This window comes from Macaca fascicularis, chromosome 18 (genome assembly GCF_037993035.2).
Source record: "Macaca fascicularis isolate 582-1 chromosome 18, T2T-MFA8v1.1".
In the NCBI taxonomy this organism is placed as follows: Eukaryota; Metazoa; Chordata; class Mammalia; order Primates; family Cercopithecidae; genus Macaca; species Macaca fascicularis.
In genome coordinates this window covers 53,115,407-53,127,479 of record NC_088392.1, presented here as the reverse complement: position 1 = coordinate 53,127,479, position 12,073 = coordinate 53,115,407, and the positions used below count along the sequence as shown (strand labels likewise).

The following is a 12,073-nucleotide window of genomic DNA, read 5'->3' as shown; positions in this document are numbered from 1 at the left end:
TGCGGCCTGCGCCACCACTGCAGTGCGAAGAACGCTGAAGAGCGGCCTGACCCCGGAAGAAGCCAGAGCCCTGGGCTTGGTTGGCACCTCAGAGTTGCAGCTGTGACACTCATGGGGTACTCCCAGGAGTGTGCTGAGCAGAAGGCAAGCTCTTGCTGGATGAAACCTCTCCAGGTGGGGTTGGGGAGACTTGACATTAACATCCAACAGTTTGAAAAGGGAGAGCTCAATTCCCAGTGTCACCCCATGGCTTGTGTTGCCTGCTACGCATTGACTTGGATCTCCAGGAGTCCCCTGCACATACCTTCTCCATCGTGTCAGCTGTGTTTTTCTTGATTCCATGACACCCGGTTTTATTAGTTCCAAAGTGTGACACCTTTTCTGGGCAAGGAACAGCCCCTTTAAGGAGCAAATCACTTCTGTCACAGTTATTACGATAATATGAGGCAATCTGATTAGCTTCACAGACTGAGTCTCCACAACACCAAAATATCGAGATGTAAACCCCAAACTTGTACACAAAAGAAAGCACAGATTGTTTACCAGTTGTGGATTTTAGATGTACCAAATGTTTATACAAATACATAAATGTACACCATGTTTCAAATACTAAATAAATAGAGTTTAATGCCATAATGAGAAATTTTATTCTCCTGGGAACAGGACCTTAAACAGTTCCGCAGGCTCGCCTCTTCAGAATGGCAACAGTCTTCTCAGTGTCATCAGAAGCACCCTCGCTTGGAACGGCCTTCAGATCCTGTGGGCTATATTTTGTTAATAGAGTGAGTAGCTTCAACAGTGTGCTCTTTGGAACTCCTTTGATAATTGGGCCTAAGTCCTTGTTATGGGACATGTTAGCTGTCGTTAACCTAACGTCTCTCACCTTACCTGTGTGGTTTTTTTTGCCCCATCATGATGTGGAAGCAAAAATGAGAGTAGCAGTTTACAAATCTGAACTATTCCACAACTCACTCACTGGCCTCTTATGTCAAAATTCATTTTCTCAAAAAATTTACTAAATCACCAAAACAAAATGGAAATGTAAAGCTTTGTGTACAGAGAGCCGCAGAATCGCATACTTAGTATAGTCATGCCTCACTTAACGATGGGGATATGTTCTGAGAAATGTGTTGTTAGGCAATTTCATCATTGTGCAAATATTATAGACCATTACACAAACCTAGATGGTACAGCCTATTATGTACCTAGGCTATATGATACAGTCTGTTGCTCCTAAGTCACAAATCCATACAGCATGTGACTGACTGAATACTGTAGGCAGTTGTAATAGTGGTATTTGTGTTTGTAAATATACCTAAACATAGAAAAGGTACAGTAAAAATACAGTATCAAAGATAAAAGGTGCACCTCTATAGGGAACTTACTATGAATGGAGCTTGCAGAACTGGAAGCTGCTCTGGGCAGGTGAGTGGTGAGTGAATGTGAAGGCCTGGGACATTACTGTACGCTTTTATACATCTGGCAGCATAATAGGTTTGTTTACGCCAGCATCACCACAAACACGTGAGTACTGCAGTGCACTATGACATTATGACGGCTACAATGTCACTGGTGATAGGAAATTTTCATCTCCATTATAATCTTACGGGACCACTCGCATATATATGGTCTATAGTGAACCAAATCACTGCTCTGTGGCACATGACTATGCATGCTTCTCAAGTGCAGGTCATCAACAGCTCAGATCAGAGGGGAAGGCACCAGGAGAGGCTCTAAGCAACTGTAGAGCAATACTGAGGGGGCTGAGGCCCAGGTGGTGGTCATACCCTCCACAAGCCCCTTGGCCTGGGGTCACATGGTCCCCTCTGAGGAACCTCTGTCTCTGAAAACAGGGAAAGGTAAACCATTGCAGCAGGGATTTTGAGGGGCTGAAAAATCATCAGGTCACTAATTCCATCTTTGTCCCACTTTTAAAACCTCTGTAGGCCCAGTGCAGTGGCTCACGCCTGTAATCCCAGCACTTTGGGAGGCCAAGGCAGGTGGATCACGAGGTCAGGAGATCGAGACCATCCTGGGCAACATGGTGAAACCCCGTCTCTACTAAAAGTACAAAAATTAGCCGAGTGTGGTGGCGCAGCCCTATAATCCCAGCCACTCAGGAGGCTGAAGCAGGAGAATTGTTTGAACCAGGGAGTCAGAGGTTGTAGAATCACACCACTGCACTCCAGCTGGTGACATAGTGAGACTCTGCCTCAAAAAAAAAAAAAAAAAAAGCCTCTGTGAGTCTGCATTCCTGAATCTGGGGATATGTGATTTATAGGCAATGTGCAGTAGCATTGCTTAAAAAGTCAAAGATAATATATTTTCCCCCATAGGCCTCTGTGCCTGTGTTCCCCTCTCCGCTCTAACCCCTCTTACGGAGACAGGGAGCTTGTTGAAGCAGACATTTGTCAAATAGTAGATGATGGATGTGAACACCCCAGGAGAGGCTAGAACTTGCAAGAGTTGGGGCTGTACATTATAGACTGTTGAGTTTAATCACCTTACTGAAAAGAATACATAGGGTAGTAATAGTCATTTTCCATATGCTTCTAAATAACAGGTCCAATATTCCGCTTATGGTTTAATAGTTTGTGAGAGTGTTCGCCTATTGCTTGGCACTGAATGCAGATTTGGAATATTTGTATGACATGAGATAATGATGCACAGACAAAAAAGCTGCATTTTTGTCACACTGTTTAGTGAACAAATATGTCAATGTCCTCCTGAGAGTCCTTGGTATTCTGTTGAATTGTTGCTTTAGAACGGAAGGTCACATTTAGAAGGAAGTGATTGAATAAACCTAATTTAATTTTGTTTTAGGGATCAAAAAGTTCTCAGAAGCAGCAAGCAAGGTCAACTAATTTCTTGCTTACAGCTAAGTAAATAGGGTCTCTTTTATTGGGTCCAGCAGCTTGAATAGTGCCACTGTAGTATGGGAATAAGATAGGGTGGTGGTTCCCAGCCCAGTCTATACATCGGACTGACCTGGGTGCTTTGAGCACTACTGATATTTCTGTCCCTCCACCAGAGATTGTGGTTTAATTGGTGTGAAGGGTGGCCTGGACTTTGGAACATTTAAAAGATCTTCTCATCTCCTTCCCCTCGATTCTAATGAGAAGATAGTATGGAAATCACTGGGTATTTTTCTCTCTCTTTTTTGTTGGGGGGAGATGGAGTGGGAGTTAGAGACTGAAGATGATGTTTTTGAGAACTTTGCAAACCCAATAATAATTCCCCAAGACAGAGCTGGTTTTTATTCACTATCAGGTAACTGATCAGCTAGGACATGTTTGAGCAAAGCTGCCCTCACACTGTGTGCCCAGAGATCTCTGCTGCTTCCTTGCCTGCCCTGAAAGCCAGGAGGCAGTGGCAACTGAGTCCCTCACTAAACATTTGGAAATGAAATGAACGTTGGAAAAATCCCCAGTAACATGGGAGGAACATTGGAAGGCCAGCTCTTGCCACCTCTCTCTTTTTTCTTCACCTACAGAAATACCTGCCCGCTCAGTGGCAGGACAGACATGCTGAGACAGAGGTGAACCCAGAGCCCTGTCCACAAATATCAAGGAGCAGTCAGGGTGTGCCAGCGAGTCCTGGGAGCTCTAGAACCTTCTGCTCCAGATTCCTGCTCTTCCTCTTGGATTATTCAAATCCCACTGGGGGACTAGATCCATCAAAAAGACGTAGAAGAGCCTATAAGAAAAATCAATTTGTGTTGCTAAACTTAGTGGTTCATTAGTTTTTAGTGAAACTAAGGGGTGTTTCTTATTGCTTGTTTCCCCTCTCTTGATGCCACTCATTCTGACGGCCTCTATGAGCAATTCTTAATTCAGGATGTTACATTTTTCTAAAAGACCTTCAAGAAGCATGAAAGTGAATAGTACCTTATACTTGTAAGATGCTATTCCTCATCTGCCTGGTAATGACCATAGATGTTCTTGCCCCTGTGTCTTAGCACCTATGTCCTAGTATGTATTGAAATCACAAAACTGCCAGAAAAAAAAAGGTAAATACTTTTCAAAGGTGTTTGGATTTGGGTTTCTTTGGAATATTAAGGTTTTTTTCTTTCTGTTTAAAAAATAACTTAAGGATCTGGGGATGGAGTGGGAGGGTGCACAGGGCCTTGGAGGGCTGATGACCCAGTTTCGTTTTCTTCCAAGTCCATTGTTAACACAGTGCAGTGGGGAAGAACAGGGGCCAGGAGTAGGAGACTTGGTTTCTAGGCTCCTGGTCTGTGAGTGGCCTCTACATTGTCCATGGCTCCCAAATCCACTATTTCTGTGTTCATGGATACACGTAAGATGGTGTATCACCAAATACCACTGTAACAGGTTGAATGACGGCCATCTAACAGTAGCAGGTCCTAATCCCTGGAACCTAGAAATGTTACCTTCTGAGGAAAGTCTTTGCAAATGTGATTAAGGATCCTGATATATGGGGATTATCTTGGATCATCCGGGTATTCCCTAAACTCAGTGATGAGTATCCTTATAAGAGAAAGGCAGAGTGAGATTTGATACACATTAAAGGCAACGTGAAGACAGATGTGGAGATTGGAGTGACCTGGCCACAAACCATGCAATGCTGGCAGCCACTAAGAGCAGTAAAAAGCAAGGAACAGCTGTAAAAGGCAAGGAACAGGTGCTGCCCTGGAGCCTCCAGGAACAGCACAGCCCGCTCGACACCTTGATTTTGGCTCAATAAAACTAATATTGAACCGCTAGCCTCCAGAAATATGATAAAATAAATTTCTGTTGTTCTAAACCACTAAGTTTGTGGTGATTCCTCACAGTATCCTCTAAGAAACAGTACAACCACCACAAATGTGCACTGCACGCCCGTTACGGAGGTAACTGTGCGCCAGGCACTTGGGATTCATCTGGGAAAAAGGAGAGTCATGGTCCTTCCCCTTAGGGCCCTTTCCTGGGGCCTGGGAAGGAGTCATCTACTGAAATTAAAATTTTAATTCATCTACCACTCTGTAGCCATATCTAGATTTTTAAAATCAGAAATCATTTTATCAGAGAGAGAAGTATAAATAACACCAAATTGCCTAAGATAGGGGATGAAATGCCTTTGCAAACGCAGTGAAGGTATATGATATTAAAATGAACCATTCAGTTTGTCAAAAAAGGTGTTCTATGTGGTAGAAAAATCAGTTGTGTTTGCTAGACAATTTGTGGAGGGAAAATGGACTTTCTGAGTGATTTCTAAAAATAGCTAAAATGTTATTTATTGAAGGCATCTCTGTGTGAGCACTTCATAATGTATTATTTAATAGAATCCTTATAGCCGCTCTGCATTTTCATTTTTCATATAAAGAAACTGAGGATGAGACATACTGAATAACTCTCCAAGGACAGACGATAAGAAGTGATATATCCTGGCTTGTTTCACTAGTACCTGGTTATTTTCTTGTTCTTTTAGAAATCTTAAGACAGCTGCTAGTTGAATATCAATAGTCAGCTATGCTTTGGGGCACAAAATATGCAGCCCAGTCTGAACTGGGGTGGGCCTGGTGGGTGGGGAGCCAGCCAGTCCTACTTTGACCAAGCTGAAAAGTCCTCGAGGCCTAGTCATGTACAGGGTGGAAGCACTGTACCTTAAAATTTTCCTGGCCAGGCGCGGTGCCTGTAATCCCAGCACTTTGGGAGGCCAAGGTGGGCGGATCACCTGAGGTCAGGAGTTCGAGATCAGCCTGAACAATATGACGAAACCCCATCTCTACTAAAAATACAAAAATTAGCTGGGCATGGTGGCATGTGCCTGTAATCCCAGCTACTCAGGAGGCTGAGACAGGAGAATCGCTTGAACCGGGGAGGCGGAGGTTGCAGTGAGCTGAGATCGCGCCATTGCACTCCAATCTGGGTAACAAGAGCGAAACTCTGTCTCAAAAAAAAAAAAATTTCCTGAACACTGAAAATTTTGTTCAAGGTTGGCAATCATGTACAAATTTCACATCAATTATACTTAATTGGTAATCCATCCCACATCCAGCCATTGCTCCATCTATGTACGTTCAGCACCAGTGGGAAAGGTTCAGAAGTAGAAAATATTTTTTTGTGCTTTGATGATAGAGTCATTCCCACTCTGATTGGTGAATGGATATGGTGAGAGGTTATTTGGATTGCTGAGACTTGCCCGAGGGAGGACCAAGCCCATTTTATTCTCCTAATAAGCACTACTTAATGTCTTTAAGAATAATTTTTGTTTAAGAGGATCCACTTGAGGAAGTTAAGATTTAGGATTTTGGGGGATTTGTAGTTCAAACACAGTTCAGTTGTTGACAATAGAGACTGTTCCTAATTACTGGATTAGTGACAATGATTCCAGAATGTTTTGACATTTAAAACTGCAGCATTATATGTATAGGAAAATTAGATAGGCTGGATAATTAGAAGTGTCAACAAAAAGAATCATAGGATCTGTAACTCTGGAGAGGAAACTATTTCTTATAAAGGGTCAACCAAAAGACAGGCACTTTGAGGAGGGTAGAACAGGGAATTATGCTGAATGGGTTGGCCAAGTATACATACTCAACGGTTACAGGAGAAGCTATGAATATTCACGAAGGTGGTCCTAATGCATATGTACTCAATAAACATGTGTTACATATGGCCCATGTTCACTTAGGGGTGGAGACTTTTAAATGTATTACAATTAAGCCCTATACATCAAAAGCTGAAGCAGAGACACAAAGGCACTCAAGTGTGCAGCCTCTGTGAAACTGGCCAGGACCAGTCCATGGTTGGTGGTCTTTTACCAAGAGAAAGTTACAGAAATAAATGTCTTGTCCAATCAAAGCATAGTTATGGCTGATAGAATAAGGGGCCAGTTAGCATCTGGTGGTGCTCTGTCACCCAGGCTAGAGTGCAGTGGCGCAATCTCGGCTCACTATAACCTCTGCCTCCCAGGTTCAAGCCATTCTCCTGCCTCAGCCTCCTGAGTAGCTAGCTGGGACTACAGGTGCCCACCACCATGCCAGGCTAATTTGTTTGTGTTTTTAGTAGAGACGGGGTTTCACCATCTTAGCCAGGATGGTCTTATCTCCTGACCTTGTGATCCACCCGCCTCGGCCTCCCGAAGTGCTGGGATTACAGGCCTGAGCCACCGCGCCTGGCCAATTGTTTTATTCTTTAAGTGTAGGGAGGGTGCATGACTTACCCCTTGGCTGACATGGCCTTAGGCCCTGTTTATTATTTGGTATCTTATTTTCAGAGTTGTTCCATCAGTCTTATGATGTCTATTTTAAAATCAATGCTGATCAGTTGTTGTGTCTAAAACCACAAAAGTGAGGGGGTAAGATGAGGTGTGTCTGACCTCCCATCCTGTTATGGTCAGGAACTCAGTTTGTAAGGCTCTCTAGAGTCCCCTTGGCCAACAGAGAGTCTGTTCGCTTTTTTGGAGTTTTATTTGTAGTTCTCAGAAGCAACACCTAACAGTGAAAAATAGCACATTCTTGCCATAACTGAGGAATGATTGCAACACTGCTGTTCCCATGCCGTTGGATTGGTGCCTGCTGCACACACTGCAGCTCCAGGGCTTCGTGCCACTGCCTCTTTGCTTGTGGCCAGTCCCCATGCCTGCAGAGACACAGCTCCTCAGTTCCCATTGGAGGGACTCAACAGCCAGTTTCCAGTGAACACATTTTCTTCTATTCATTTTGATATTGTAAGTTATCTGGTGTAGGTGGAAATAGGAATACGTGGGTCTTGGTTCAGAGTTTAAAGATATTCCAGAGTCATGCATAGCGTGTTACAGGTAGCACATTAAATCAGCCACAAGGTGATAGGGGGCCTTGTGTTCCTCTGTGTCAGCAGCAGTTTTCCTGAACGATGAGAGGTCACTGCAGTACGTGGACTATTCAGTTGGCCCAGCTAAGCAGACGATTTGGCTTTTTGTCTTTAAGAAAACTAACCAGAAATTTTTTTTTCCCTTCAGAGAGAGACTCCACCCCTAATAGTACCTGCCTAAAAATGCTTGTAAGCCCTCACTGCTCTTTGGGGAGGGCGATCCCATTGGGGAAAAGCCAGATGCTTTTGGGCAGGGCAATGGGCTAGGAAATAGATAAAGTTGCCTTTCCAAAAAAACACTTGTCATGTACTCAAGGGAATAATTATAGTTTTTTAAATTCCAATTTTCAAATAAGAACTGAATAAAAATGTGGTAGTTATACAGGAAGAGCTGGCTGCCTGGGACAGTTCTTGTAGCCATTTTATCCAGTCCCTGAAAAGAGGGATCCTTGATGATACACTTATTTAGACAAGGTGATTTTACTGGAACTCAGCACACAGCAGCAGGTGGTAAACTGGCTACAGAATAGAGCAATTCAGTCAACTTCAGAGGCTTCTTGGCTTAGATGATTAGGCATGCGATTAGGATAGGAATGTCGTGAGAATAAAGGAGCTCATTCACAGAGATGCAACACATCCTCAGAAATGCGGCCTCAATAGAAGGAAATGAGCTCTAATCCAGCTAGCTGTCCCTCTATCAGCAGGTGGTATGAAAAAATCACATGTCTTTGGAAGAAAAAATTGCCTGAAATTCTAAGGGTTGTGGTAGTTTAGAACTTTCTCAACTTATCTATCTGTCTATTGATCAATCTATGTGTGTGTGTGTGTGCATGTGTATACACATATAGAAGTTCACTAACTGTTGGGTTAAATTAAACTATATGGACTTGTGATTGTGAACAAATGTAAGACAGATTTTTGAATTTGTCTTGTGCTTGAATTCTGTTTCTGATATATTGAAGATGGATTACCATTTTTTAATGGCCTAAAAACCTGATTTGTGAAGATAGTTATTAAGGCCACAGCCATCTATTTTAGAATCTAATTTTCAAAGGAAAATTAGAGTTTTTCTGATGAACACTGAGTTGCTCAATAAACATACATTGTAGAGCCCCAGCACCACGTCCCAGAACCTGTGTAGCCAGGATCTAGAACCACCTGTGGTAGCAGATGTGGCCTGGAACCACCAGGCACTTAACCCTCAAGTACCACCCATGTCGCCGTCTCTATCCCATGAGATGGCCTTGTTTTCAAAATAAAGTTGAAAAGTATAAAGCTGGGCGCTGGGACCTTGGTAAAGGTGAGCTGTTTTTCCAGAGGTTTAATCTTGTCCTTAGTGTGTTCCACACTTAAAGCTTTTGCTTGAGGGATGGGGTTTCTCCTTTACACTCAACTGTGCTCAGGCTGTTTGTGTCCCTGCCCTAGGGACATATTCTTTTCTAGTCTTTATGCTGGGGAAGAAAAATTAACCTAGCTGGTCTTCAGGGGAGTACCAGTTACCTCAAAACATGTTTTTTTTTTTTTTTAATTTTAAATTTTAAATTTTTGTGGGTACATAGTAGGTGTATATATGAGATATTTTGATAACAGGCATGCAATGTGTAATAATCAAATCATGGAAGATGGGGTATCCATCCCCTCAAGCATTTATCCTTTCTGTGAGAAATATTATTTCCTGAACAACTATTTCTGAGGCTAGGAGGATGATCCCAAACCTAGCCCCCTCTGCTCCCTAGGAGGGCAAAGGAAATGAGCTGCTTTAAGATGAAGAAAATCCTGAAGACCTGGAACCTGCTCCTTACTTTCCCACAGCTTTCCATACTGGAGACTGTGCAGAGACCTAGAGAGGCTGGGGCTGCCTTGGGGTCTTTGACTATCACATAGGGAAAGCTCAGAACTTGCACAGCCCACTGTGCAGCTAAAATGGGTAGCAGCAGGCTAATTCATCCTTGGCTTTTCCTATGAGCCACGGGCTGCAAAAGTAATATGTGAAGTAGAAGAGGATGTTGTGTTTTAGGTAAAAAAAAAAAAAAAAAAGTCTTAAGATTAGGTAAATATCCTTATTCTTTGTTGACTATAGCATAGTATAAAATGGCTTTTCTGAATTTTCAGGGTTATTCTGAAAATTATAATATAAAACAAGCCATGCTTGCTCTAACTAGGGCTGCCCAGTGTAACGTTCTGTGATGATGGAAATGTTCTATATATAACTATCTAATATGGTAGCCACTAGACATATGTGATTACTGAATACTTGAAATGTGGCTGGAGATTGAAGAACGAATTTTAAATTTTTATTTTAGTTTATGGCTATGTATTAGCACAGGTCTGAGAGAATACATACCTTTATATGTACTTTATTGCTATTTATTCCTTTTATACACAGGAAGTTTTTATGTTAAATTTAGTTTTGTATAAAATTGCTTTGGACTGCAGTTTCATCCATCAAGCACATGAAACAATGTCTAAGAAACTATGTGATATGGTTGGCTGTGTCCCTACCCAAATCTCATATTGAATTGTAGCTCCCATAATTCCCGTATGTTGTGGGAGGGACCCAGTGGGAGATAATTGAATCATGGGGGTGGTTTCCGCCATACTGTTCTTATGGTAGTGAATAAGTCTCACAAGATCTGATGATTTTATAAGGGGTTTCCCCTCTCACTTGGCTCTCATTCTCTCTTTGCCTGCCACCATGTAAGAGTGCCTTTTGCCTTCTACCATGATTGTGAGGCCTCCCCAGCCACGTGGAACTGTGAGTCCATTAAACCTTTTTCTTAAAAAATTACCCAGTCTTGGGTATGTCTTTATCAGCAGTGTGAAAATGGACTAATACACTATGTCCACCCTCTGCCTACATTGTGTTCTGAGTCTTGGGAATTCTTATCCACAAAGGAGAATTCTATGTGAAGTCAATACTATCAAATATACACTCCTCTCTTGACATATCCCACCTACAAGATGCAATCTCTCCTCAGCAGAGTCCACATCAGACCTGTGAGTATAACCCTGTGATTATAATACATGCCATGGCAGAACACACATCTTTAACAGCTAAATCCACCTTACAATAATGCTTTAAAAAGCAGCATTTCAGTTATTGTGGTGGTGGTATGTGTTTTCACCATGTCACACTGTGGCTGGTCTTCACTACTGCATTTCACCCTTGTCACCTGGGAATTCTGTTCACAAAATATTTTATCCATGTGAGACTATGTAGTTGGTTGGATACTGAAATCATCAAGATGGATGGTTTCTTTCATAATGCTCACTACATTTATCAAGGATGGTATTGGACAAGGCCTGGGTGCTAAGAGCTATAGGGAACATAAGGATGTGAGATTACAAAGATCCCATTTTCAGAACCACAAAGGTACACTGTCAGATAAGAGTTTTGAGCCACAGCTAATGAGTGGCAAGAGGCAGTCTGGGAGACAATGTTTGGATGCCAAGACATTGGAACATTGCTAACATCTTTTATTATGGCACAGTTTTATGACAGGGATGGTCTGTGGGCTGAACTAAGGTATCCTGCCTTTAAAGTAGTGACTGTCTTTTTATAATTTGCATAAACATTTAAATTAACAGCATTTTTACTTTTTTTTTTCTGAATTTAGCTTGTTGTCTGTTCCTACTGGTCTATCCTGAAGTATGAAGCAGTTCTTGATTTAGCACAAGATTATGTATTAACTGATTTTAGGTTTATTAATGGTTCACGGGGTTCCATACTAAGTAGCAATGGATTTTCTAGAGTAACATAAAGTCCCTATCTGATATGGTCTGGATTTGTGTCCCTGCCCAAATCTCATGTCAAATTGTAATCCCCAGTGTTGGAGGAGGGGCCTGGTGGGAGGTGATTGAATCATGGCGGTGATTTCCGCCTTGTCATTCTTATGATAGTGAGTTCTCATGAGATCTGGGTGCTTAATAGTGTGTGGCACCTCCCTGTTCACTCTCTTCCTCCTCCTCCAGCCATGTAAGACGTGCCTGCTTCCTCTTCGCCTTCTGCCATGATTTTAAGTTTCCTGAGGCCTCCCCAGCTGTGCTTTTTGTACAGCCTGCAGAACTTCAAGTCAATTAAACATCTCTTCTTTATAAATTACCCAGCTTTAGGCAGTTCTTTATAGCAATGTGAGAATGGATTAATATACCATCTCAACACTGAAGACACAGAGGACATAGGCAAGGTGACCAAAAGTTAATTGAGTGGTACTGGCATGAAGCACTTCACCTCAAGGAGGGTTCTCCTTGTGGGCTAGGGATTCCCAGAGGCCTCT

The 12,073-nt window shown here is 42.4% G+C and overlaps 2 protein-coding genes across 31 annotated transcripts in view; one reads left to right on the top strand and one right to left on the bottom strand.

Moving 5' to 3' along the window:
• The window catches only part of FHOD3 (formin homology 2 domain containing 3), a 488,533-nt gene extending 487,900 nt beyond the window's left edge, over positions 1-633 (top strand). For all 29 annotated transcript variants that reach the window (XM_074022556.1, XM_074022555.1, XM_074022554.1 and 26 more), the window contains one exon: positions 24-633. In XM_074022556.1, the coding sequence (XP_073878657.1) occupies positions 24-106 (83 nt within the window). In that variant the 3' untranslated portion in view covers positions 107-633. The remainder of the gene's footprint in view (positions 1-23) is intronic.
• Positions 606-12,073, bottom strand: part of TPGS2 (tubulin polyglutamylase complex subunit 2) — a 48,905-nt gene continuing 37,437 nt past the window's right edge. Inside the window, exon 7 of one of the 2 annotated variants that reach the window (XM_065534302.2) lies at positions 606-764. In XM_065534302.2, coding sequence (XP_065390374.1) covers positions 723-764 — 42 coding nt within the window. In that variant the 3' untranslated portion in view covers positions 606-722. Of the gene's footprint in view, positions 765-7,387; positions 7,684-12,073 lie in introns of those variants that run through there. The other variant, XM_074022576.1, reaches the window with a different exon arrangement.